At 45.1% G+C, this 27,103-nt stretch overlaps 1 protein-coding gene and 1 pseudogene across 3 annotated transcripts in view; both read right to left on the bottom strand.

Moving 5' to 3' along the window:
* The window catches only part of Usp48 (ubiquitin specific peptidase 48), a 64,250-nt gene extending 51,372 nt beyond the window's left edge, over positions 1–12,878 (bottom strand). Inside the window, exons 1-3 of one of the 3 annotated variants that reach the window (XM_090335616.1) lie at positions 12,576–12,878; positions 12,116–12,337; positions 480–600 (exon numbers count right to left, since the gene is read on the bottom strand). In XM_090335616.1, coding sequence (XP_090191742.1) covers positions 480–600; positions 12,116–12,337; positions 12,576–12,652 — 420 coding nt within the window. In that variant the 5' untranslated portion in view covers positions 12,653–12,878. Of the gene's footprint in view, positions 1–479; positions 601–12,115; positions 12,338–12,575 lie in introns of those variants that run through there. The other 2 variants (XM_090335614.1, XM_090335615.1) reach the window with 2 other exon arrangements.
* A 12,473-nt stretch (positions 12,879–25,351) lies between these two features.
* On the bottom strand, positions 25,352–26,911 carry LOC150062361 (large ribosomal subunit protein uL1 pseudogene; annotated as a pseudogene).
* Positions 26,912–27,103: the final 192 nt, after the last annotated feature.

Here is a 27,103-nt window from a genome sequence, read left to right as displayed (position 1 = left end):
GACCAAACTCAGGGGTCTTCCACTGAACTAAATCCCCAACACCCTACAGACATTTTTCAAGTACAAAACAAAACAGGTAATATTAAAGTGAACACACAATCTGCACCAAACTAAGACTATTTCAAGACTTAGTGAATTACGTCACACTAGCTTGAAAGCATAAGGTAGCAGGCTGGGGTATCTAGCTCAGTGGTAGAGCACTTGTCTATCATGTACAAAGCTCAGGAATTTGACCCAGCCTACAAAAAGTCTTCTGTTACATCGCTTATCTTAATAAAGCGTATAAGTTACCTATAACCAACCTAAGCTCCTTTTTTCTTGTAGTACTGATAGAATCTAGGACCACAAGAATGTGAGAAAAATTCTTCCGCCTGCAGGCCACGTTCCTATCCCGGTAGTGCTTTCCAATTACAGGCACAAAACAATAGCCAAAAACCAAGGAATTCCACACAGTAATCTCTTAGAATATGACAGTTTACCTTTTTTCTTCTCTCACAGTTGGGATCATCGATGTTATGAAAACTATTTTCATCTATTTCTCCCAGCCAAATATGCTCACCAATCCCAACTAGGCAATTTGGATTTCCTTTGCAGTTTCGTCTATAAAAAAAAATAAATACACAGTAGAAATAAGATATATTCGATACATACACATATACATATAACACTATCACATTTAAAAGTTTTGTGAGCCAGGCATGGCTGCTCATGCCTGTAATCCTAGCTACTCAGGAGGCTGAGATCTGAGGATCAAGGTTCAAAACCAGCATGGCACAAAAGAACCTGAGACTCTTATCTAATTAACCTCTAGAAAACAGGAATTGGGGCTTGGTTCAAGGGTAGGCCAGTAGCCTTGAGCTGAAGAACTCGGGGACAGTGCCAGGCCGAGTTCAAGTCCACCCCCCCGCAAAAAAAGTTTTCTGAATACATGTGTGCATTTGCTGCTAAGTTAGGGGCTATTTTGTTTTTGAAAACATATACACAAGCTAGGTGCTGCTGGCTTATGCCTGTAATCCTAACTACTCAGGAAGCTGAGATCTGAGGATCATGTTTCAAAACCAGCCTGGGCAAAAAAGTCTGTGAGATTCTTATCTCCAATAAACTATTCAGAGAGAGCTGGAAGTGGCAATGTGGCTCAAGAAGTAGAGCACCAGGGCCAGGAGTTTAGCCTAGTGGTGGAGAGCTTACCTAGCAGGCATGAGGACCCGGGTTCAATTCCTTGGTACCACATACATAGAAAAAAGCCAAAAGTTGTGCTATGGCTCAAGTGGTAGAGCTCTAGCCTTGAGAAAGTCCAAGGACAGTGCTCAGGCCCTGAGTTCATGGCCCAGGACTGGCAAAAAAAAAAAAAAAGAAGTAGAGCACCAGCATTCAGCACAAAAGGAACTCATAAAAACTGTAATGAAGGGCCAGGAGTCTGGCCTAGTGGTAGAGTGCTAGCATGCACAAAGACCAGGGTTCAATTCCTCAGTACCACATGCATAGAAAAAAGCCAGAAGTTGACCGAGAGTTTGGCCTAGTGGTTAAAGTGCTTGCCTAGCATGCATGAAGACCCAGGTTCGAATCCTCGGTACCACATATAGAAAAAAGCCAGAAGTGGTGCTGAGGCTCAAGTAGTAGAGCTCTAGCCTTGAGAAAGTCCAAGGACAGTGCTCAGGCCCTGAGCTCAAGCCCAGGACTGGCAAAAAAAAAAAAAAAAAAAAAGCCAGAAGTGGTGCTGAGGCTCAAGTGGTAGAGCTCTAGACTTGAGAAAGTCCAAGGAGAGTGCTCAGGCCTGAGCTCAAGCCAGGACTGGCCAAAAAAAAAAAAAATTATAATGAAGCCAGGCACAGTGGACTGGCCAAAAACAAAAAACTGATGACACAAATCTAATCATGAATTGACATAATGAATTAAAACTTCTGGCCTTGGCGGGGAGTTTGGCCTAGTGGTAGAGTGCTTGCCTAGCATGCATGAAGACATGGGTTCAATTCCCTGGTACCACATACATAGAAAAAGCCAGAAGTGGTACTGTGGCTCAAGGATAGAGCGCTAGCCTTGAGAAAGCCCAAGGACAGTGCCCAGGCCCTGAGTTCAAGCCCCAGGACTGGCAAAAAAAAAAAAAAAAAAAAAAAAAAGAACTTCTGGCCAGTGGTTCACATCTGTAATCCTAGCTACTCAGAAGGGTGAAATCTAAGGATCTTGGATTAATGCCAGTCCTGGCAGGGAAGTCTATGCAACTTATGTCCAATTATCCACCAGAAAACCCAAAGTGGTGCTGTGGCTCAAAGTGACAAAGTGCTAGCCCTGAACCCCAAGCCATGGGACAGATAGCACCCAGGGCCCAGGCCCAAACCTCATGACCAACAACAAAAAATTAAAACAACCTACTTAAATAAAAAATAACAAATATAAATTTAAAAAAAGTATTTCAATGCAAATAGAAACTACTCTGACCAATTTCAGAATAGCCTTGTCAGCTTTAGGTTAAAAGGCTCAGAAAATAACTTTCAAGGTGACATGGCTCAGTCCTGTAATCCTAGCTACTTGGGAGGTGTATGTTGGGGGACAGCAAAGAACTTCTCAAAGACTTCCTCCTTCTGGGACCAGGAACATGGCCTAGTGGTAGAGTGCCTGACTAGCATGCATGAAGCCCTGGGTTCGATTCCTTGGTACCACATACATAGAAAAAGCCAGAAGTGGTGCTGTGACTCAAGGGTAGAGCGCTAGCCTTGAGAAAGCCCAGGGACAGTGCCCAGGCCTGAGTTCAAGCCCCAGGACTGACAAAAGAAAAGAAGACTCCTCCTCCTCAGCCACTTACTGGATGCAGGGGCCTCTCCCTATCATCCTCCTCAACGGATGAAGCTTAAGTAGGAAGATCACAGCCTAGGTCAACAGAGGTGTAAAGTGAACCCTACTCTGAAAATAACCAACAGAAAAAGGGGGCTGGAGGTGTGACTTAAGTGGCAAAGCACCTATAAAACAAGCACAAAGCCCAGAGCCCTGGACTCCAAGGTCTTTGGGTGACAGACGAAAGGTTATCAATACATGAATTAAGTGGCTCCAGTGGTAGACTGATGGTCCACCAGACTTCAAGCACCAGCACAGACATGCACACATATGTATACATGGGCACGCATGCATGTGCACACACACACACACACATTTCCTTTTTCTACCCAAGTATAGAAACACATTCCACATCACTGCACTGCGTTAGAGGGGGAAAAAAAAGGCTTTAGCCAAGTGGCAGGTGTTTATGGATGTGCCTAGCTTCACTTCCCCCCTGCCTCCATGCCTTGGGAGAACCAACTGTTCCTCAGGGAAGCAACCTCGCCACTCATCACAGAAAACCCAACAAAAACCTAACAAAAGACTGCAAATGGGAACTGAGGGAAGGGAAAGAAAAACCAAGTTCTCTGTGACAGCCAAAAAGTCTCTGAATGTTTCCTGGCTGCCCTATTGAACAGGAAATCTCAAAATTCACATGATGATTCACTTAATACATTTATGCTGCTATAAAAAAAAGGCTGGAGATTTATTGTATTTCAGGTCCTACTGCAGTTGCCTTGGGAGGGACACACCAAATGATTTCTCAGGCCCAATCGTTTTTGTTTTGCTTTGTTTTGGGGGGATGATCCAAGGGTGCCCAACAATAAAGTGTCTCCTAGCTTACCACACCCACTAAAGCCACTCAGTCTGATAGGCCCTCCTAATTCTTAAAATAAAACCTTTTTAGAAGCTCAGGAAATAAATATAGGGGAATATGGGTGCAGTAGTACAAACTTGGACTCTCAACACCAGGAGGAAGAGACTCCTAAAACCAGCCTGTGGCAAGAGGGAGAAACAGAAAGAGGAGGGGAAAAGCAAGAAGGGAAAATGAAGAGGAATGAAGTTTGCACACCTGGAATCCCAACCACTTGGAAAGCTGAGGCAGGAAGATCACTAATGCAAGGTCACCGTGAATAACATAGAATGTCTCCAAAAAAATACACTAAAGGGGGCAAGGAGTTTCGCCTAGTGGTACAGAGCTTGCCTAGCATGCATGAAGACCTAGGTTCAATTCCTCCATAAACATATAAACATAGAAAAAGCCAGAAGTAAGTGGAGCTGTGGCTCAAAGGAGTAGGGCAATAGCCTTGAGCTGAAGAGCTCAGGGACAGGCCCAGGCCCAGAGTTCAAGCCCCACCCAAAACTGACCAAAAAAAGTCATAAGATCCTCTTATCTCCAATTAATCTCTAGAAAATGGGAAGTGGGGCTGTGGCTCACGGGTAGGGTGGTATCCTTGAGTTAAGAGCTCAGGGACAGTGCCCAGACCCAGAGTCCAAGCATTACAACCAACCAAAAAAAAAGAAAGAAAGAAAAGAAAAAGCCAGAAGTGGTGTTACAGCTCAAGTGACAGAGCTCTAGCCTTGAGAAAGCCCAAGGACAGAGCCCAGGCCCTTAGTTTAAGCCCCAGAACTAGCAGATAAATACATAAATAAACAAATAAATAAACATTACTATAAAGGGAGCTGGCATTAACTTATTATTGCCCAGCACACATGAAGACCCTGGGTTTAACTCACAGTAAAACACACATATCTGAGGAACTCATTAAGAGCAGAGAAATTAAAACACAAACAGCCATGAAAGATGATTTCGAGTCAACAAATTGCCCAGCATCAGCCACTGTTCACCCTATCAACTCTGCTATCAGGATGCTAAGATCTGAGGAAAGTCTGTGAAACTCTCATCTCCACTTAACCAGTAAAACAAAACGGGAACTGGGGAACTATTCATCAGGGTAGAGTGCAAGCCTTGAGCAAAAGAGCTCAGCCACAGTGCCCAGGGCCCCCGTTCAAGCCCTAGCACTAACATACATTCATGCAGGCATGCACGCACATAAAAACATCTTCACCAAAATCCAATACACTTTGGAAAATCCACAAGAAAGTAACCAACAATGTAGAACTCATCATCCACCAAGAAAAATATATATAGCCAGAAAAAAAAAAAAATCCTGAACTCCACCAACAAAAGGAAGCAAACCGGCTAGGTATGGCAAATAGCAAGCAAGGGAGAGGCCCTGAGTTCAAACCCCAGTTAACTCCCCCTCCCCCCCCCCCCCGCCGCCCCCTCCCGCAAAACCAAGGACACAGAGAGAAAAAAAGAAAAGAAAGGAAACATACAATGGCTTTTTTTTTTTTTTTCTAAGACTGGGGCCCAGGCTTTGGGCTTAACTGAGACAGGATCTCACTCTAAACCTGGACCTACCAAATGACAAGACTGAAGGAATGCACCCCCCAGGATGGACTTGAGGTTTGGTTCCATTTTCTTTCTTTTACAGTTAAGGAAATCCAACCTAGGGATTACCCATACACATTTCCTAGGCAAAACTTCCCACTGACCTACATCCTCAGCTCCGTATTAAAACTTTTAATACTGCTGATATGGTACAGGAAAAAAAAATGAAGAAATATAGTTCAAGAAAGTGAGAGAGGGCCAGGAGTTTGGCCTAGTGGTTAAAATGCTTGCCTAGCATGCGCAAAGACCCGGGTTCGATTCCTTGGTACCACATACATGCAAAAAAGCTGGAAGTGGTGCTGAGGCTCAAGTGGTAGAGCTCTAGCCTTGAGAAAGTCCAAGGACAGTGCTCAGGCCCTGAGCTCAAGCCCAGGACTGGCAAAAAAAAAAAAAGAAAGTGAGAGAACATCAATGTTTGTGAAGTAATGCACCTTCTATCTGGTGAATATAATGTAACCCTTCTATTGATTACAATATATATGAAAAAAAAAGTGAGAGAACAACCTATAGAACTGGCTAAGATACTTGCAATCACATCTAATATGAGACATGAATTCAGTATTTGTAAAGGATTATTACAACTCAATTAAAAAAAAAAAAACAATTTGAAGGGACAGGAGTGTAGCCTAGTGGTAGTGTTTGCCTAGCATGCACAAAGCCCTGGGCTCCATTCCTCAGTACCACATACACAGAAAAAGCCAGAAGTGGAGCTATGGCTTAAGTGACAGAGTGCTAGCCTTGAGCAAAACCTGTCCAAAGACAGTGTCTAGGGCCTGAGTTCAAGCCCCAAGATTGGCAAAAAAAACAAAACAAAACTGAAAACCATACTGAGTATAGTAAGGCAGGCCCAAAGATAGAGTACATGTTTTCTTTCATATATGAATACATCTTCCCATGGAAACACACACAGGTGTAGGTACATATACACCTGACCAAGATGACTGAAGTACACACAAGAATGAAACTCCACAGCATATACCTTTTGAGCAACTAGCAGTTTAACAAAATGAATCTCAGGAAGCTGAAACGTTTTGAATGGGGTAGGGTCTAGTGTAAGGAGAGGATAAATGGAGAAGTTATAGGGCATAAATATAGGTATAATACTCCATGTACATATAGGAAAAGAGAAGTGGGAAGAAACGTGGCGTGACTGGTGGAGGAAGGGTGGAAATAATGAGAGGGGTGGTTATGATCAAGCTATCCATAAAAATGGACAAGTTAGGGGCCAGGAGTTTGGCCTAGTGGTTAAAGTGCTTGCCTAGCATGCATGAAGACCTTGGTACCACATACATAGAAAAAAGCCGGCAGTGGTGCTGAGGCTCAAGCGGTAGAGCTCTAGCCTTGAGAAAATCCAAGGACAGTGCTCAGGCCCTGAGCTCAAGCCCAGGACTGGCAAATAAAAAAAAAAAAATGGACAAGTTAAACTGTAATTCCCTTGCATAACTACTTGTAGATTCTTTCTTTTTAATTCTTAAAACAGGCCAAGATGGTGCTGAAGAAAAGGATCAGTGGTACAACACTTCCATGAGGGCCTAGGTTCAATCCCCAGCACTGTAGAATAAATAGGCCAAGGACTTGGATAGGCATTTCTCCAAAGAAAATAAATGAATGGCCAATAAATAAACACATCAAAAGATGTTCAACATTATTAGTCATCAGAGGAATACAAATCAAAACCACAAAAGGCAGACAAGGGTAGGGATGTGAAGAAACTAGAATCTTCATACATTGTATCTTCACACACTTGGAAAAAACTGACACTTCTACAAAATGTCAAAAGAAACTACTACTGGCCAGGAGGCAATCACTCATGCCTGTAAACCTAGCCACTCAAGAGGTTGAAATCTGAGGATAGTGGTTTGAAGCCAGCCCAGGCACCAAAGTCCATGAGATTCTCATCACTAACCACCAAAATGCTAGAAGTAGAGGTGTGGATCAAGTGGTAGACTACCAATCTTGAGCAAAAAAGCTCAGGGACAGTGTCCAGGCTCCGAGTTCAGCCCCAGTATCACCACATAAGCCAGCAAGTTCACTCCTTGATAAACACTAGAGAAAGTAAACTGTCCATAAACCGGATACCGGTGGCTCACACCTGTGATTCTAGCTACTCAGGAGGCTAAGATCTGAGGACCTCGGTTCAAAGCCAGTCCAGGCAAGTAAGTCTCTAAGTCGCTTATCTCCAATTACCCACCAGAAAACTGGCACTGTGGCTCAAGGGGTAGAGCACTAGCTTTGAGGTAAAGATCTCAAGGGCCGGGAGTTTGGCCGAGTGGTTAGAGTGCTTGCCTAGCATGCACGAAGACCCGGGTTTGATTCCTCAGTTCCATACATAGAAAAAGCCAGAAATGGTGCAATGGCTCAAGCAGCAGACTGCTAGCCTTGAGGATAAAGCCCAAGGACAGTTCTCAGGCCCTGAGTTCAAGCCCCAGGACTGGCAAAAAAAAAAAAAAAGCTCAGAGACAATGCATGCCCAGAGTTCAAGCCCAACAAAGACAAAAAAAGAAAAGAAAAAGAACACACACACACACAAACAACTGGCCCATAGAAAATCCACACATAGGGGGGCTTGGTGGCTCATGTCTGAAATCCTAGATACTCCGGAGGCTGAGATCTGAGAATTGTGGTTCAAAGCCAGCCTGGGCACTAAAAAGTCCATGAGACTCTATTAATCTCTAGAAAATCAGAAGTGGCACTGTGGCTCAAGGGCTACGATAGTAGCCTTGAACTAAAGAGCTCAGGGACAGCAGTTCAAGTCCCACAACTGACAAAAAACAAACAAAATGAAAAGAAAAAAGAAAATCCATACACAAATTTTCATAATAACACTGTCCAAGATAGTAAAAAAGGGGCCGGGGGTTTGGCCTAGTGGTAGAGTGCTTGCCTAGCATGCACAAAGTCCCGGGTTCGATTCCTCGGTACCACATATATAGAAAAAAGCTGAAAGTGGTGCTGAGGCTCAAGTGGTAGAGCCTTGAAAAAGTCCAAGGACAGTGCTCAGGCCCTGAGCTCAAGCCCAGGACTGGCAAAAAGAAAAAGATAGTAAAAAAGATAACGATCAGCCAGCATCAGAGGCTCACCCTGTAATACTAGCTACTCGGAGGAAAGCTGAGATCTGGGGGTTGCAGTTCAAAACCATCAGGGGCAGGAAAGTCCAGGAGACTTTTATCTCCAATTAACCAACAGAAAACCAGAATTGGCACTGTGGCTCCAACTGGTAGAATGCTATCCTTGAGTGCAAAAGCTTAGGGACAGTGCCCAGGCCCGGGGTTTAAGTCCTACAATGGAGGAATAGAGGGAGGGCGGGAGGGAGGGGAAGGTTAAGAAGGAAGGGAGGGGAAGAAAAAGAGAGGGATGGAAGGAAACAGTCTAGCCAGGTGTTGGTGGCTCACACCTATCATCTCAAGAGGCTGAGATCTGAGGATAGTTTTTCAAAGCCAGCCTGGGCAAGAAAGTCCATCAGATTCTTCAATTAACTACCAAAAAAGCTGGAAATGAGGACTGGGAATGTGGCTTAGTGGTAGAGTGCTTGCCTAGCATGCATGAAGCCTTCAGTACCATAGAAAAAGCCAGAAGTAGCACTATGGCTCAAGTGATAGTGCTAGCCTTGAGCAAAAAGAAGCTCAGAGACAGTGCCCAGGCCCAGAGTTCAAGCCCCAGGACTGCCCTGCACTCACCCTACACCAAAAAAAAAAAAAAAATGAGAGCCGGGAATTTGGCCTAATGGTAGAGTGCTAGCCTAGTGGTAGAGTGCTTGCCAAGCATGCGTGAAGACCCAGGTTTGATTCCTCGGTACCACTTACATGGAAAGAAAGAAAAAAAAAGCCGGAAGTGGTGCTAAAACTCAAGTGGTAAAGCTCAGGCCTTGAGAAAGTCCAAGGACAGTGCTCAGGCCTGGGACTGGCAAAAAAAAAAAAAAAATCCACATGTCCATCTATTAATAAATGGATATGTAAAATGTGATGCATACATATGGCAATAATAACCAAGCACATGAGAAGATACTGAACCTGGAGAAATCAATGTTGGCTTGCACCTGTAATCCTAGTTATTCAGGAGGCTGAGATGTGGAGGATGGCCTGGATAGGCTCCTGCTTGGAGATGCAGTATGGCTCAGAGTGTAGGTTTAAGAGTGGGACTGAACAGTAACTCTGCCACTTAACAGCTATGTGATCTTGGACAAGGTACTTAAGTCTGTCTCATCTCTAAAATGACAGGCTCAAGGCTAGGAGTTTGTCCTAGTGGTAGAGTGCATGCCTAGTATGCACAAAGACCTGAGTTCGATTCCTCTGTACCACATGTATAGAAAAAGCTGGAAATGATGCTGCTGGCTCAAGTGGCAGAGCTCTAGCCTTGAGAAAGCCCAAGAACAGTGCTCAGGTCCTGAGTTCAAGCACAGGGATAGGCAAAAAAAAAAAAAAAAAAAGAATTTAGGCTCAGGTGATTCTCATGTAATCCTAGCTATACAAAGAGGATGAGATAAGGGTCATGGTTCAAAGCTAGCCCAAGCAGACAAGTCTTTGAGAGTCTCCAATTAACCAGCAAAAAGTTGAAAATGAAGCTGTGGCTCAAATAGTAGAGCACCAGCCTTGAGTCAAAAAGCTAAGGGACAGGCCAGGAGTTTGGCCTAGTGGTTAAAGTGCTTGCCTAGCATGCATGAAGACCCGGGTTCGATTCCTCGGTACCACATACATAGAAAAAAGCCGGAAGTAGTGCTGAGGCTCAAGTGGTAGAGATCTAGCCTTGAGAAAGTCCAAGGACAGTGCTCAGGCCCTGAGCTCAAGCCCAGGACTGGCAAAAAAAAAAAAAAAAAAAGCTAAGGGACAGTGCCCAGGCCCTGAGTTCAAGCCCTAGTAGGGGAGACAGATGGATACACATGCATGCATGAATGCATGCCAAGAGAGTACTTAAGGGAAAGTGAAAAGGACAAGGTTGATTGAGATACATTGTATACACATGTGGAAACTTTTCTTATCCAGCTAAAATAGGCTAGTAGGAAATTGTACAGCTAAAGTATGCTAGTAAGAATTTAACATTTAAAGGCCAGGAATTTGGTCTAGAGGTAGAGCCTAGCATGCATAAGACCAGAGTTTGATTCCTTAATACCACATACAGAGAGAAAGCCAGAAGTGCTGCTGTTGCTCAAGTAGCAGGGCTCTAGCCTTATGAAAGCCCAAGGACAGTGCTCAGGCCCTGAGTTTTCAAGCCCTAAGACTGGCCAACAAAAGAAAGAAGAAATTAACACTAAAAAAAAAAAAAAAGCCCCGAGTTTGGCCTAGTGGTAGAGTGCTTGCCTAGCATGCACAAAGACCAGGGTTCAATTCCTAGGTACCACATACATAGAAAAAAGCCAGAAGTGGTGCTGAGGCTCAAGTGCTGGAGCTCTAGTCTTGAGAAAGTCCAAGGACAGCGCTCAGGCCCTGAGCTCAAGCCAGGGCTGGCAAAAAAAAAAAAAAAGTAGTAATAAATACAACATAGAAGAGCCTTGAAAAAAATGATGCCAAGTAAAAGGTAAAAGCTAGATACCAAAAGTCATCCCACCAAAAGCCACACATTTAGATGAAATGTCCAGAATAGACTGAGAACTATCTCAGTGGTTGCTTGGAGTGAGGGCCAAACAGAATTGGGAAGCATGGAAGGATACTATGGTAATCTAAAGGGTATAAGATTTCTTTTAAGCCACCAAAAAAAGGAAGGAAGAAGGAAGGAAGGAAGGGAGGGAGGGAAAGGAAAGGAAAGGGAAAAAAAAGGAAAGGAAAGGAGAGGAGTGAATCAACATCGGATGATTGCAATACTAATAAAATTTCAATAAAGCTGCTCAACTACTCAGGAGGCTGAGATATAAGAATCAAGAGGTTCAAAGCCAGCCTAGGCAGAAAAGTCTCTGAGACTGTTTCCAATTAACCAAACAAATGAAGACTGAAGGTGTGGCTCACCTTCATCAATTAACAAGAGGGCGAGGGGGCCGGCGCGGCAGAATCCAGCTGGAAGCTGGGGCCTTAAGTTCAAGTCCCAGTACCGACCAAAAAAAAAGGGGAGGGGGAGGCAGTTCCAGAGCCAGAGACCCTAACGTCCAAGCCTTCTGTAAGCCCTCGAGAAATGTGAAAGATCCACAACGCACTTACTGAATTATCTGCTGCGAGGCTACTGAGCATGCCCGGTTCAACCAAGTCAATGCAACATTCCAGAACGAAAACTATTTCCCGCGTTACAAGGCGGAAAGGGGGAGAAGACAGTTACGGAGTCGATCTAAAACATGGAGTTAGGAAAGGCTAAGCTTCGGAAGCGAAGCAGAAGAAGAGAACGTGTTCACGAAACGTTGCGTTAGGGCAACCGCTCCCTCCCTTCACCCCCCCCAAAAAAAAAAGACTAAAGAAATCCTAGATCCCAGAGTGCGAAGGAAAAGGTCGATCCGGGAGGAGGGTACCGGTGACGCAGGCTAACCAGAGGTTTCTGTTTTCTTTTTTGTTTCGTTCCCAAACCGCACTCTCCATGTACGAAAATGAACAGGTCTTCGACGCAACACGAATAGAAGACCGCGTCCAGCAAGTTCCTTTTTCCAAACCAATCGCCAGCTAAGCTAGGCTAAAGCGCTCGGCCCCTACCTTCAAACCATCTCCACCGCCATCTTCTGGATGAGAACCCAGCGCCCTTCCTCCAGGGTTTCCAGAGCATCACCTCCGCGCAGCGCCCCGAGGGCTGCGTCCCCCAGGCCGCCCGGACCCGGGCGAGGAGGGCACCTCCACCCGGACCCCCACGGAACCCCTCAAATGCATGCAATGGGTCGTCGCGTTCCTTCCCCCGCCCCGCCCCGCCGCGCCGCGCCGCGCGGCCCCGGTGCACCGGCCTCACCTGCACACGCCTCGGATGCAGGGCTCCAGCCAGATGCGGTAGGCTGTTTCGATATGCTCCTGCGACACCTCCTCGGGCCGCACCGTCTCCGCCCAGCGCCAGGCCGCCTTCTCCAGCTGCAACCGCGGAGCCATGGCCTTGGCCCAAGCAGCGCCCCCCGAGCCGGGCCGCCGCCGCCGCCGTTGCCGCCGCCCCCGCAGCCACCTAAATGGGCTCCGCCACCTGCCCGTAAAGAGAACCGAGCGCTGCCTCAGCCAGCTGGCCAGTCAATCACCTGCGCGCGCCACTGCCGCCGCGCCCGCCCGCCCGCGCCCAGCAAGCACGACCGGCCGCAAAGCGCCGCCGCCGACAACCCCCCCCACCCCCAGCGCCTGCGGACGTTGGCTAGGTACACCCCCCCTCCCACGGCAGAGGACGCATGCGCGTTCCCAGCAGTCCCTGCGCCTCCCGCGCCTCTAACCCGACGGGCGGAAGGGGAGCGGCCGTCTCGGGCAGTCGACCTCCGTCATGACGGGGAAGTTGCGTCTCAGCCTCCATTCAGACTAGCTTCCTCCTCGACTCTCAGAGTTTGCTTCGGGTGGGCAGAAGGCGGACTGCTTTTGCCTCGGGTACTTCCTCTTTAACTGTAAAGGATTCAGGCGAGAGGCTAGGCCCCGCACAGCATAGGTCCTCCTGGGCTGATCAGGTGGGACCGGTTTACGGTAGAAAACCACCAAAGAAACCCGGGTAGACTGGAGGAAGATTTAACTCGAGACTGGGGCCAGGCCTCCCGACGTCGCAGGGCGTTCTGGATTAGGCCGGAGCTGGAACGGGACTACGTGTCCCGGCATGCCTTGCGTGGTTGCCACTCGGAGGAAGTGAGGCATGCTGGGATTTGTAGTCCTGGAGCTGGGGTGGTCTGTGAGCCACAAATTGTGCCTGACGCGCATGCAGGTCCCTGGGTCATGTCTTTCTTGCGGTTGGCTCTGTATTGACTATTTTTACCTGGTGATTTCCTGGTTCTTTTGTGAAGCTCCCTGATACCTTCGGGGTATAAAAAACATTACCAATTCCTTCTTGTGGACATTGAGTAACTTTGTAACAATATTTTGCAAATGTGAAAGTGCCAAGTTGGGAAGAGGGTATTTAAGGACTTTAGATTTAACCCACACCACAGCTGGGATGTAAAAGAAAATTTGAGTGATCCTGGTCTCCTTTCCCTAAAGATAACCTTGAACTGCACCTGTAAAGTAAAGCCTGGTCTCTGAGGTTGGAGGAAAAAGGAAACTTCTAGGAATTAAGAGTTTATGGAGGGCCAGGAGTTTGGCCTAGTGATAGAGGGCTTGCCTAGCATGCACGAAGACCTAGGTTCGATTCCCTGGTACCACATACATAGAAAAAAGCCGGAAATGGTGCTGATGCTCAAGTGGTAGAGCTCTAGCCTTGAGAAAGTCCAAGGACAGTGCTCAGGCCCTGAGCTCAAGCCCAGGATTGGAAAAAAAAAAAGAGTTTATGGAGATCTTTCAGGCCTCCATAGGAGAAGGCATTAGATTGCTTTGGAAAAGACTTCCCATAATAACCATTAAAGCCACCAAATATAAACAAATAGCTATTGCTGGAATACAGGCCACGAAAAAATGAAGGTCAGTTGATCCAGTGGATAGGTATGGAATGAGGAGACAAGTTTGACAGGAAATGTAGAGTATATAATTGCTTGAGTTTGGGTGGGAACCATGGCCTAGAAGTAGAGTGCTTGCCTCAAACCCTGGGTTTGATTCCTTTCTGTGGCTCAAGTGGTAAGAATGCTAGCTTTGAGAAAGTTCAAGTGCCAGGACTGGCCAAAAAAAAAAAAAAAAAAAAGGTGCTAAAGTTTGATGGTGATCTTGTTATACAGAAATTCAATCTCAAGAAGCAAAGAAGCCACATTTTGAGAGGTCTAATTGGGATTCTTCATTAGAAAATGAATGACTAGGGCCGGGAGTTTGGCCTAGTGGTTAAAGTGCTTGCCTAGCATGCATGAAGACCCGGATTCGATTCCTCGGCACCACATACATAGAAAAAAGCCTGAAGTGGTGCTGAGGCTCAAGTGGTAGAGCTCTAGCCTTGAGAAAGTCCAAGGACAGTGCTCAGGCCCTGAGCTCAAGCCCAGTAATGGCAAGAAAACAAAAACAAAAAACAGAAAATGGATGACTACAGGTGGACTCCTGTCTCAAAGACCTGCATCCCAGAATGTAGCTTGCAAAGACAAACACCACAAGTTTGGGGTAGAGGCCTGAGCCCCAGGAAAACAAACCATATTGGAGAATACTCAGGGGCAAGCAGAGCAGATCATTTAGGGAAGCAATCTGGGGTGAGCAGTCTCTGTAGCAAAGCTTTCCCGGGGCTAAACAACATGACATCTGCATATGAAAATATGGCCTATCTTACCTGTAGACTTTTCAGAACTGAATGGAAAGCCTCTACTGCCCAGAAAGACACCAGGAGGACTGTGAGAGCAAGGTGACCTTACTTAGACCCAGTATCTATTTCAGTCTAACCAGTATTTTTTCACCTCTGCCTTCACCTGCAAGTCTAGGTCACAGCTCTTTTCCTAATGCTCACAGCTAGATCCTAGTAATTTTTTACATTCTCAGCACTAGATGATATTATGAGGATAGTAACATGTTATCAACTACTGTATGCTCCTTTTTAAATTTCGTGTGTGTATGGGACCGGGAGTTTGGCCTAGTGGTTAAAGTGTTTGCCTAGCATGCATGAAGACCCGGGTTCCATTCCTCGGTACCACATACATAGAAAAAAGCCGGAAGTGGTGCTGAGGCTCAAGTGGTAGAGCTCTAGCCTTGAGAAAGTCCAAGGACAGTGCTCAGGCCCTGAGCTCAAGCCCAGGACTGGCAAAAAAAAAAAAAAATTTCGCGTGTGTATGTGTGTGCGCACACGGGTGCGTGCTGATGCTGGGGCTTGAACTCGAGGCCTGGAGGTTAGCTTTGTTGCTCAAAGCTAGCACTCTACCCCTCTATACCACAGCTTACTTCTGACTTTTTGATGACTAATTGAAGATAATGAAGTAAGGTGACTGAGCCTAAGTAAGGAAATGGAATCACAGCCATGCCAGGCCCTGCCTGGGGGATGAGGGCTTCACAGCCATCCTGGCACCTGTGGCTGGGAGCAGGGAATTCTCCAGCCAGTGCAGGAAAGCCTAATGATGAGAAAAGGCTATTCATTAATGCAGATGCCTAGCCTCAAGGTGAGCCTGGAGGGCTCTGCTTAAGAGAAAAACAAAGCCTTATATGCAGAAATTTGGAGTCTGGCTCTTATCCTTCTGGTGGGGGTAGATAAAGCCCCCTTCCCCCAGGTGATGGGTGGTGACTGAAGACAGGTTACTCACCCTGTCATTCCAGTGGATGGGACTGGGAGTTTCCTTTGACCTTGTCCCCTGCCTGGAATCTATTAATCCTGAACCACCTTAGGCACCAGCATGCGACTTGTCTCCATGTTTGGATCCTGTGTCCTATCTCCTAGCTGTTCTCCTGTCACCATGGCATCCCAATTCGTTTTCTGGCTGCTGGCCTTTGAGTCTCCAGTCCGCCTTGCAGTCACTGGCCTTTTAATAAAGACTCCAAGATTCGAACCCATGAAGAGTGGCTTCTGTATATTCTGTAAATTCTCTCTTTATTACAATAAGAGTTTCACAGGCTTCTTGACTGGGCCACAGTGGCTGAGCCACAGCACCACTTCTGGTTTTTTCTTTTGTTTTTTGTTTTTTTTTTTTGCCAGTACTGGGCTTGAGCTCAGGGCCTGAGCACTGTCCTTGGACTTTCTCAAGGCTAGAACTCTACCACTTGAGCCTCAGCACCACTTCCGGCTTTTTCTATATATGTGGTACCAAGGAATCGAACCTGGATCTTCGTGCATGCTAGGCAAGCACTTTAACCACTAGGCCAAACTCCCGGCCCACTTCTGGTTTTTTCTATGTATGTGGTACGGAGGAACTGAACCTGGGTCTTATGCATACTAGACAAGCACTTTATCACTAGGCCAATCTCCTGGCCCCATAGTAATTTATTTTTGAAGTTCATTTTGTTTGATTGACTTTATAATTTCTATATGTATGTTTTGTACAGTTGTATATTTGGTATTTTTCTGGTAAAACTTCATAAATTAGCAAAACACACTGAAAGTCACTTACTTAAAAAATTATTGAATCTTGCATTCTAATCTCAGAGTGTCAAGTCTACTGTTTTCTGTAAATTGATGGATGTCTTTTCCACTTTTTCAGTGTAAGGTTCTTCACATGGCCATTAGACCTGCTGAAGTGGGCATTCTTATACAACCTCCCAGCATTTGATACTGCCAAGTGATTCTTTTTAATTCTATTTTTTCTTATGTCTGTGTTGTAAAGAAATTGTAACTTGAATTATTATTCAAAAATTTCATATTTTACATGTGTTACATTTTATCATAGAATCCTAGGCATTTTATTTGTAGTTATGCATTTGCTTAATGTTAATTTCGCCTATATTCATGGGTCAGTTTTAGCATTTGTGTGGAATTATATTTTTAGAAAAAAAAAGAAAACATATATATACATGTATAATATAGTGATTACTATGTAGTACACACTGAACAAATAAAAGAATCTAACATAAAAAAAAAGAGTAGTGATGATGATGATTCTTTCCCCTGTTCATCCCTGAAGCTGAAAATCTGTGCAGCCCTTGTTTAAACATTGAGTAATTTAGGTTGGAGAAATACATTCTAAGTTTTCCCTCCTTGAAAATGAAGGCAGACATACTAGTAAAATATATAAAGAGCATGGGTGAAAGGTGTCTTCACAGAGCAGAAGTGTGAATTCAAGATGGAAGTCTTTAGTTACTTGTAATTCTTAGTGCCCTTAGCAGTTACCACTTCACAGAACTGCTGTGAAGATTATGGCACCAAATCTAGGATATAGTATGTAATAAACACATGACAAGTTACAGCATATGGTTTGTGTGATTTATGAATTACCTTAGGAAAATACAGAACCATTTATAAAGTATTATTCATTTAGCTTCATATGAGACAAATATGGACCCAAACTAAAAAGATTATGGTAACTTTGAGGGCAAGTAATTTTCTTACTTTGATTATTCAGTCCCTCCCTTTATCTTTTCTTACATATTTCCATGATCTTCCTTTCAGATGCAGTTTGTCTATATATCAACTTTTCAGAGTAGGAAATGTCCAGATTGCTATTCAAGATAATGTACTAAACTAGGACTTCTCAAATATCAGTGTTCATATGAAGTCATACAACAATTTCCATAAAACACAGACTCAAATCCATTGGCCCTAGAATGGATGCAGAGATACTGTAGCTGTCACTGGTTCCAAGGTGATGCCACTTCAATCAGTTCAGTACTTGGGATGGCTGCTCCACACGTAAAGGTAGAAGATTCAACCAGCAGGAACACTTTCCCCACTAAGGAAGAAACTGACAATATTTGAAGATAGCATTGGTGGTTATAACTTTAGGGAGTTCCTGTTAGTATCTGTAGGGTAGAATGTAAGAATTCTGCCCCAACAAACTACAGTGCACAGAAAAGTACCCAGTACCAAGGATTATATGCTCCAAATATCAATGATGCCAAAAATAGCAATTATACTAAGGTTGAAACCCAAATCTAGGAATAGGAATCTCCCTCCCTTAACAATGAAGAATTATACCTGCATTCAGAAGCTAAAAGGAACAACAGAACACATTAAACATGTTTCAGTACAGAGTCAGTGTCTCACACCTGTAATTCCAATATCCAGGACCATGGGTGGGCTAACTTTGGCAAAAAAAAAAAAAATATTTCCCAAGGTTCTCAAGCGAGATGTGTGGATGCTCTCCTGTTATCACACTTTATGGTCATCATAAATAGGAATAAACACTAAAGCAAGAAAGATTGAGAGTATATATCAGTACTACAGTACCCATCTAGTAAGTATGAAACCTGAAGGAGGAGATAAAGAAAGGAGGAGGAGGAGATGATTAGTTATTTTGTGCTTATAATGAACCAAAATGGAAACTATATAGCCCCACAAATGGGCAATAAATTATCTTAGTTCAAGACAGAAGTTGAAGTTTAAATATGAAATGCATCAAAATTATAGAATTTGTTGTTTCTAACAGATACAGCCAAGGTTTCTTAGAAAGAAAATATGTCTTCTAAATGTAGGGCTACTTTAAGCAGACACCCAAGTTCCACCTAATACTGAGACCATTTGTCTGAGACTTCTAAGATGTCTAAATATGGCACTCTAAAATCTAATAACAAGCTCCCTGCTTCCATTTCCTCAACAGAACTATTGTCACCAGACTGAGGTGAGGTTTAGTGAAGCTTCCCTTTAAATATAGGAACTCTTCACTTAGGGTCCTTGACTTCAATCATGAGATAAGAATTTGGAAAAACAAGATGAGAGGCGGGGGTGGGGGGAGGGAAATGAGGACCAAGACATGAGAGGGTATCAATGTTTGCGAAGTAATGCACCTTCTATCTGGTGAATATAATGTAACCCTTCTATTAATTACAATAAAAATATATGAGAAAAAAATAAGAATTTCTGGATGTCACCATGGTATAAACAAAAATCAAAACAAAAACTTGGCAGAGTTTTATTAAGTAAATAAACAAATAGACAAAAAGGCAAGCAGAAGGGCAGGGGCACACTCTTACTGTGGGAACTCTCATTGGGAGCTAGACAGAGAGCACACAGCTCCTTGGGCTGCTGGGGTATTGATAGGGTAAAGGCAGGGGGCCTGGCTTTAATGTTATGCAAACATAGTTACTTTGTCTTTGTTCTAATTATACCTGGTGTTATTTTGAGTTTCCAAGTAAGAATGCATCCTGCCATAAAGCAGAAGCCTGAGACAAGGGGCACCCCTATTAACTGTATTTTGGGCAGGTAGCTTGAGTTTTCTCTGGAAGGCATATGTTTAATTGGGTGAGATATGCATTCTCAGGAAGAAATACATTCTGTTTTCGCTTTCTGAAACAAAGGTAGCACTTCTGAATACCATGAGTTGCCTTCACAGGCCTCCTTTTCCTTAAGTCATCCTGCTTCATTATGATTCCTTTCCCTTCTGTTTCATGTTTGGGGGGCTCAAACAACAAAAGTTGGACAAATAAATGTCAGTTGTGGAGCTTGAACTCTGTGTCTGGGTGCTATCTCTAAGTTCTTCCGCTCAAGGCTACCGCCCTACCCTTTGAGCCAAGCACCACTTCTGGTTTTCTAGTGATTAATTGGAGATAATAGTCTCACAGTCTTTAATGTCGGGACTGGCTTTGATCCTCAGATCTCAACCTCCTGAGTAGCTAGGATTACAGGGGTGAGCCACCTTGCCCTGCTCTCTGTAAGACTCATCTATCTCCAGTTAATCACCAAAATAGCCTGATATAGACCTGGCTCAAGTGGTAGAGTGGTAGATGAGCAAAAAGCTCAGGGATAGAGCCTAGGCTCTGAGTTCAAGCCTTGGGACTAGTACAAAAATAAGTAAATTCTCCCCCTTATTTAAAAGCATTTCCTGGGGGGCTGGGAGTTTGGCCTAGTGGTAGAGTGCTTGCCTAGCATGCACGAAGACTGAGTTCGATTCCTCGGTACCACTGAGGAGCGTAGAAAAATATATATCTATATTTTTGATGAACCTGTGCTAGCCATTTGCATTTTTGAATTTGTATTGAATTTGTATTTTCTTTAACTCGCCTTTCTGCTTCTGTATACTTGCTTGCTATAACCTTGAGGAAGGTAACAGCAGTTCTCGTGACTAATCTACAACCACCCACTCGCCCTTGGGCCCCAGACACTCCCGGATCTGGAGCACGAGTTACCCTCTGGCAGGGAGTATACACATTCCAGACCCTCCACCTAGGCCTGGGGCTTCAATGGCCATCTGGCACCTACAAGGTCTGACTTGGGAGGGCCAGCAAACTAGGGCAAATATCAATCAATCACAAACCCGTTACCATGGAGATAAAACCATCCTCCTAGAATCACCATAGGGGCTCCGTCCAATCAGTTCAAAGTACGACAGCCGCTAGCCGGACCAATGATTAGCCTCGGCCACTTTCCCGCTTTGTGTTGAGCCAATCATTGCTAGAAGTTTGGTATGACTTTTCCCGCGTGGTATATCGATTGGTTACTAATGCTTGCTGGGGCCTTCACCCTACCAAAGAATGTACAAAAGGTGCTGTAATTTTGGGCTCGGGGCCTCTGGTCTGCACTAGATTATCAGTGCGCAGAGACCCGTGCGACTCATTGCAGTTTGCATTGATCTTTGGCCTCTGGCGATCCTTCTGGGGGGCTTCAAGTTTCTGGGCATTATACCACATACATAGAAGAAAGCCGGAAGTGGTGCTGAGGTTCAAGTGGTAGAGCTCTAGCCTTGAGAAAGTCCAAGGACAGTGCTCAGGCCCTGAGTTCAAGGCCCAGGACTGGCCAAAAAAAAAAAAACCAACCCACTTCCTTTGCATGTGCATGGCCCTGAGTTCCGTCCCTAACACTACACCCAAAAAAGTAGTGCATATAGAAGTGTACAATGTAATGATTGCATTGTTATAGTTTCTACCTGGATCTCTCACTTAGATTATTGCAAGTTTCCTAAGAAATTTCCCAGTTCTGCCCCCTTTGTATTGCATTCTTTGTATTGTATTGTGTGCTGTGGCTCAAGTGGTAGAGCTCTAGCCTTGAGAATTCCCAAGGACAGTGCACAGGCCCTGAATTCAAGCCCCAAAACTGGCCAAAAACAAAAACAACATGGAGCTGGGCTGGTGACATGACTCAGGTGGTACTGAGCAAGAAAGCCAAGCGAAAATTCAGAAGATTCTGAGTTCAAGCCCTGGGAACTCCCCCTCTCCCCACCCCAAAGAAAAATACAAATGCTGATGAGGCTTCAGAGACAGAGAAACTTCAGACAGCTGGTGGGAAATTATGGAAAATCGTACGGAGTTCCTCACAAAAACTGAAAATAGAACTGGCGTATGATCCAGCAATCCTAGTCCTGGGAACATTCCCAGAAGAAGGGAAGTCCATATATTAAAGGGAGATTTACATTCTGTATTGCTCCATTCGCAGTAGCTGAGATATAGAATTAGCCATAGTGTTCCATGGATGGAAGACTAAACAGAGAAAATATGAACTATATACCCAGTGGACAACATGTATGGGCCTTAAAGGACATTAAGTAAAATAAAATAGATCAGTCACAGAAAGAAAAGACATATCACATGCTTTTACTCATGTAGAAGCTAAAGCAGGTTTCCACTAAAATTGTGGTTGGTTAGAGGCAATAGGAAACTCATACAAGGGCTGTTCCTAACCATTATCCCATATCCCTTTTTTTTTTTTAAAATCAGTCACAGAGTTTGAACTCAGGGCCTAGATGCTGTCCTTGAACTTTTCTGCTCAAAGCTAGTACCACTTGAGCCACAGCTCCACTTCATACGAGTTCTTTCTTAATGGTCTAGGAAAAGTTCCTTGTCATGAGTAGTACTCTATAGTGTTTGAATTCTGTAACTGGGGAGCAAGTATCAAAGCACAAATAAGGGACCAGGAGCATGGCCTAGTGGTAGAGGGCTTGTCTAGCATTCATGAAGACCCAGGTTCGATTCCTTGGTACCACATACATAGAAAAATATGGAGATGGTGCTATGGGTCAAGTGGTAGAGCTCTAGCCTTGAGAAAGCCCCTGAGTTCAAACCCTGGGACTGGCAAAAAAAAAAAAAAAAGCACAAATAATGGTCTCAGTGGGGCGGAAGGAGGAGGGGTGTGGGATACATACATATCTGTAAACTCAGCACTCAGGAGCCTAAGGCAGGAGGATTGCAACTGCAGGTGACAAGCCAATCTAGCCTACAAAGTGAGACCCCTGTCTGAAAAGAAAAGAAAACAAAACAAAACTTTCAGGTGCCAGTGATTTGTGGCTATAATCCTGGTTACTCAGGAGGCTGAGATCTGAGGAATCAGTCTTAAAGCCAACCCAGGCAGGAAAGTCTGTGAGACTCTTTTTTTTTTTTTTTTTTTTTTTTTGCCAGTCCTGGGCTTGAGCTCAGGGCCTGAGCACTGTCCTTGGACTTTCTCAAGGCTAGAGCTCTACCACTTGAGCCTCAGCACCACTTCCGGCTTTTTTCTATGTACGTGGTACCGAGGAATCGAACCCGGGTCTTCATGCATGCTAGGCAAGCACTTTAACCACTAAGCCAAACTCCCAGGCCTCTGTGAGACTCTTATCTCCAATTGAGAACCAAAAACACTGAAGTGGAGCTAGCTATGGCTCCAGTGGTAGAGGGCTAGCCTTGAGCATAAAAGCTCACAGATGGCACCTAGGCCCTGAGTTCAAATCCCAGGGCCAACACACACATACACACACACCTAAATAAAGAACTGTCTGAATATATGGTATTTGGTTTCTATGCAAATGTCAGTAGTAAAGAAATATCCACTTAGAGGATTGCTGTTTGCCTTGCTTGGCCAATGTGAAAAGTCCTTTTGTTTTGTTTGGAATGCTTGTTAGCATGTGCTATTTTGTGAGTGTCTTTTGTTCTTGATCATTTTTTTTGGTGGGGGGGAAGAAGGAGCTTGAACTCAAAACCTAGGTGCACATTATTATTATTTTGTTGTTGTTGTTGTTTTGTTTTGTTTTTGCCAGTCCTGGGCTTGAGCTCAAGGCCTGAGCACTGTCCTTGGACTTTCTCAAGGCTAGAGCTCTACCACTTGAGCCTCAGCACCACTTCTGGCTTTTTTTCTATGTATGTGGTACCGAGGAATCGAACCCGGTCTTCATGCATGCTAGGCAAGCACTTTAACCACTAGGCCAAACTCCCGGCCCTTATTATTATTATTTGTGTATTTGTGTGCACACATGTGCTGGTTCTGGTGCTTGACCTCAGGACCTGGGCACTGACTCTGAGCTTTTTCATCCAAGATCGGTGTTCTACCATTTGAGCCACAATTCCACTTCCAGCTTTTTAGTAGTTAATTGGAGATAGAGCTTCAGAGGCTTTCCTGCCTGTGCTAGTTTTGAGCCTTGATCCTCAGATCTCAGCCTCCTGAGTAGCTAGGATCACAGGTGTGAGCCACCAGCACCAGGAAGTGCACGTTTCTGTTTGATTATGTTTCTGTGGTCCGTTGTCAATCTCCACTTCCTCCTGCCCTCACTAGTGACCTGTAAGGACTTCCTCTGTTTGATTATGTTTTGTTTCCTTAATTTGGTAATTGACTTGTCTCATTTTTTTTTTGGTCCTTGCCTTTTGTTTGGTGAGGTGTTAACCTCTACCAACATGTAGGTAAGGGAAAAGGGGAAAAAAGCAGAATACTGGGAGCTTGGTTCCCTCCTGTTGTCATTGAAAGAGCAAGGTAGACATAGTTCTACACCCTGTCTCTGCTGCTTTCTGCAAACTGAGCCTCAGCAACTTGCTTAGCCTCTGTGGGACCAGAGGGCATTTCCTCACAGTGCGGGCTAAAGGCACTCAAGGTAGGCTCCCCAGACAGGGTGGGCTCTGGCAGTCTGCTGGGTGCCAAGGGCTTCTCTTCCTGTAGCCTATGTTCTCCTCACCTGTGGGAAGGCAGACTGCTCCACCTTCCTGGATACAGTATCTATCATGCCTCAGCTTCTGCATCTGTAAAATGGGGTAGTGGTGCCTGCCTTGGTGCTACTGTACAGGCTACAGGAGATGCGATACACCCACAATCCCTATCATATAGGAAGCACTCAGTAAATTGCTTTCATTTATATGTGCTGTTATTATTTTATAATTATGTATTAAAATCTTTATTTTACAATTACATATTATTTTTATTATTCTGTATCTTCTTTGCTCCAGACAAGGCTGAGCTCCTCCTGTTGTATGGGAATTCAGTCTTGAGAAAAGAGAAGCCACAGTTTTTTTTTTTTTTTTTTTTTTTTTTTTTTTTTGCCAGTCCTGGGCTTGAGCTCAGGGCCTGAGCACTGTCCTTGGACTTTTCTCAAGGCTAGAGCTCTACCACTTGAGCCTCAGCACCACTTCCGGCTTTTTTCTATGTATGTGGTACCGAGGAATTGAACCCGGGTCTTCATGCATGCTAGGCAAGCACTTTAACCACTAGGTCAAACTCTCGGCCCCAAGAGAAGCCACAGTTTTGAGAAGCTGAATTGGGAGTCTTTATTGGAGAGCCAGGGACTGCAGGTGGATTCCTGTCTCAAAGACCTGCAGCTCCCACACAGAGCTTGCACAAAGCTTTTAAACACAAAAATCACAGGTTTGGGTTGGACATCTAATTCCAACAGAAGCAAACCTTATAGGGAAATATTCAGGTACGAGCAGAACTTTCCATCTAGGGAAGTAGCTCAGAGGTGAGCTAAATTTTTCATCTAGGGAAACAGCCCATTTAGGGAGATAATCAAAGATGAGCATTCTCTGTAGCAAAAGCTCCCTATGCTAAGCAGCATGACATCTGCAATTCAGTGAATGGCCTCTCTCACCTCTAGAGTTTTCAGAGCTGGCAGAAAGCCCCCTCCACCCAGCAAGTCACTAGGACAGCTGAAGATGAGGCATGTTGTTTAGACCCAGTATCCTTATTGTACTCCCTCCCTGTACCCATAGTACTGAGCCTTGCACACGCCGCCAAGCAAGCTCTGTACAATGAGCTTCAGCCCAGCCTGCTCAAACTCCTAGCTGGCTTCCGGTGGCTCACGTCTGTAATCTTAGCTACTCAGGAGGCTGAGACCCAAGGATTGTGGGCCCATGCACCAAAGTCTGAGAAACTCTTTTTTTTTTTCTCTCCTACTCAGCCCCCTTCCCACACCCTACCTCCCACTCCCAGAGACTCTATCTCCAATTAACCACTAGAAAACCAGAAGTGATGCTGTGGCTCAAGGGGTAGGTGGTAACCTTGAGCGGAAGAGCTCAGGGACAATGTTCAGGCCCAGAGTTCAAGCCCCATGACTGACAAAAAAAAAATCTCTCTCTCCCTCTCTCTCCCTCTCTCTCCCTCTCTCTCCCTCTCTCTCCCTCTCTCTCTCTCTCTCTCTCTCTCTCTCTCTCTCTCTCTCTCTCTCTCTCTCTCCTCTCTCTCTCTCTCTCTCTCTCTCTCTCTCTCTCTCTCTCTCTCCCTCTCTCTCGCTCTCGCTCTCTTTTTAACTCTGAGCCTCAGAACTCAGCCTCCTGAGTAGCTAGGATTACAGGCGTGAGCCATCACTGCCCAGCTTGCTCAAACTTACTCTTTTTTTTTTCTTTTTTTTTGTAGCACTAGGATTTATTAAATGTCTAAGTACAGGCGCTGGGGCTTGTCCATGGTGCTCTTGATGTGCCGCGCCCAGACGTTCTGCCAGTTCTTCCTGACCAATGATACCAGGAAGTTGACAGCCAAGTGAATGTTGTACACACGCTCATCGTCTGTCAATTTTTACATGACCAACAGCAACAGCCAGACACAGCACCTTCATCATCTGAAACTTGATAGTGGACTTCACTTCATCCATTTTGGCCACCACATTTTCATTGTGTGTGAGCAGAGATGGAAACTTGCCAGCCTTATTCAGGTCTGAGCCCAGAATGCATGAAATCTGCTTAATCCGACTCTGAAGCAAGAAAGGCATCATATTCCTTGGCCAGCTTCTTGACCAATTTCTTGTTCTTGTTGAGCTTCTTTCTTCAGTGCCTCGATGTCCATGTGGAGGATATCCACAGCCTTGGCCGCGTCACAGTGCTGCTGGTCCCCCAGGACACACACGGAGAACATGGGGCAGGAAGTGGACTTAGGCCTGATCGTGCCTGAGAAACGCTTATCCTTCTGGAGGTCACGGTTCTGGTTGATCTGCAGCTCCACTGTTTCCAAGAACCTTCGGGAAGGAAGACCATGAGGCTGTGGCTGGCTCACTGGCTACCCTGCCCAGCCCCCTGCTCAGCCCGGCCTTCCTGGAGCCCCACTTACTCTCAAATTTCTTGAATGCCAAGTTGCACTTTTGTTTCCTATGTTGGCTGGGCTCTGACTAAGGGTCAGGCAGAAGCATGTTAACACTTTTCCCAGAATCCCTCACAGGGCCTGGGCCAAACAGTCCACATCCAGCGTCTGGCTCCTCAGCTGTCCAGAACCAGACTCCAACCAGGTTCTGCTCTCACTGCGCTGTGGCTTCCTCTTGTCACCAGAGGATGGATGAGGGCTTTCCTCAGCTTCCCAGTTTCCACATAATCACAGGCCTTTGAGATCAACTCCTCCCACACGCAAAGATCTATTTTAGGAAAATACGGTTGAAGTTGGGGAGAAGTAGCAACAGTGAAACGCTTCCTGCTGCTCATGCAGGAAATGGGAGGTTTTCATACTTCCAAGCTGGGCCCAACACAACTTTTCGTATCATCTAGCAACTCCAAATTCTCAGACAATTTTTGGGGTGGGTAAAAATGGGTGAGGCCCGCCCCAAATCCAGGTAACCTTTATGATTTCCTTTCCTAGGCAAGCCTATGCCCATGACTATAAACCTAGCTCTTCAGGGGGCTGAGATCTGAGGATCACCGTTCAAAGCCAGCCTATGCAGACAAATCTGAACAACTGTAATCTCCAATTAACTCTAATCTCCAATCTCCAACAGAAACCAGGAAGCAGAGGCATGAGCCACCAGCACCAGGCTCTCAGCTCATCTTGAGTACAGGGGGTCCCAAAGAAGTTAAGAGCACAATAGTCTTTCTCACCAGTGACCCAGACACAAGGGATGGGGGCCCCAGGTGCAAGGTGCTGGGTTTGTGGAGTAGAGTTTTGTTTGTTTCGTGTGTAGTTTTGTGCAGTGCTGAGGATAAATACAGGGCCTTACACATGCCACATGGTGCTCTGTCATTGAGCTATCCCCACCTTCACCCTCAGCCCTTTAAATAATTTTAGGCCTTTTTTTTTTCTTGGTATGGACTTGAACTCAGAGATTCATGCTCTCACTTGACATTTTCACTCAGTGTTGGTGCTCTACCACTTGAGCCAAACTTCTCCTTTTGGATTTTTGCTGATTAATGGAGATGAGTT

The sequence above is a fragment of the Megascapheus bottae genome, chromosome 6 (genome assembly GCF_031878675.1).
Source record: "Megascapheus bottae isolate mThoBot1 chromosome 6, mThoBot2.hap1, whole genome shotgun sequence".
In the NCBI taxonomy this organism is placed as follows: Eukaryota; Metazoa; Chordata; class Mammalia; order Rodentia; family Geomyidae; genus Megascapheus; species Megascapheus bottae.
Note: the sequence above shows the minus strand (reverse complement) of the source record. Positions and strands in the feature narration are given on the sequence as shown.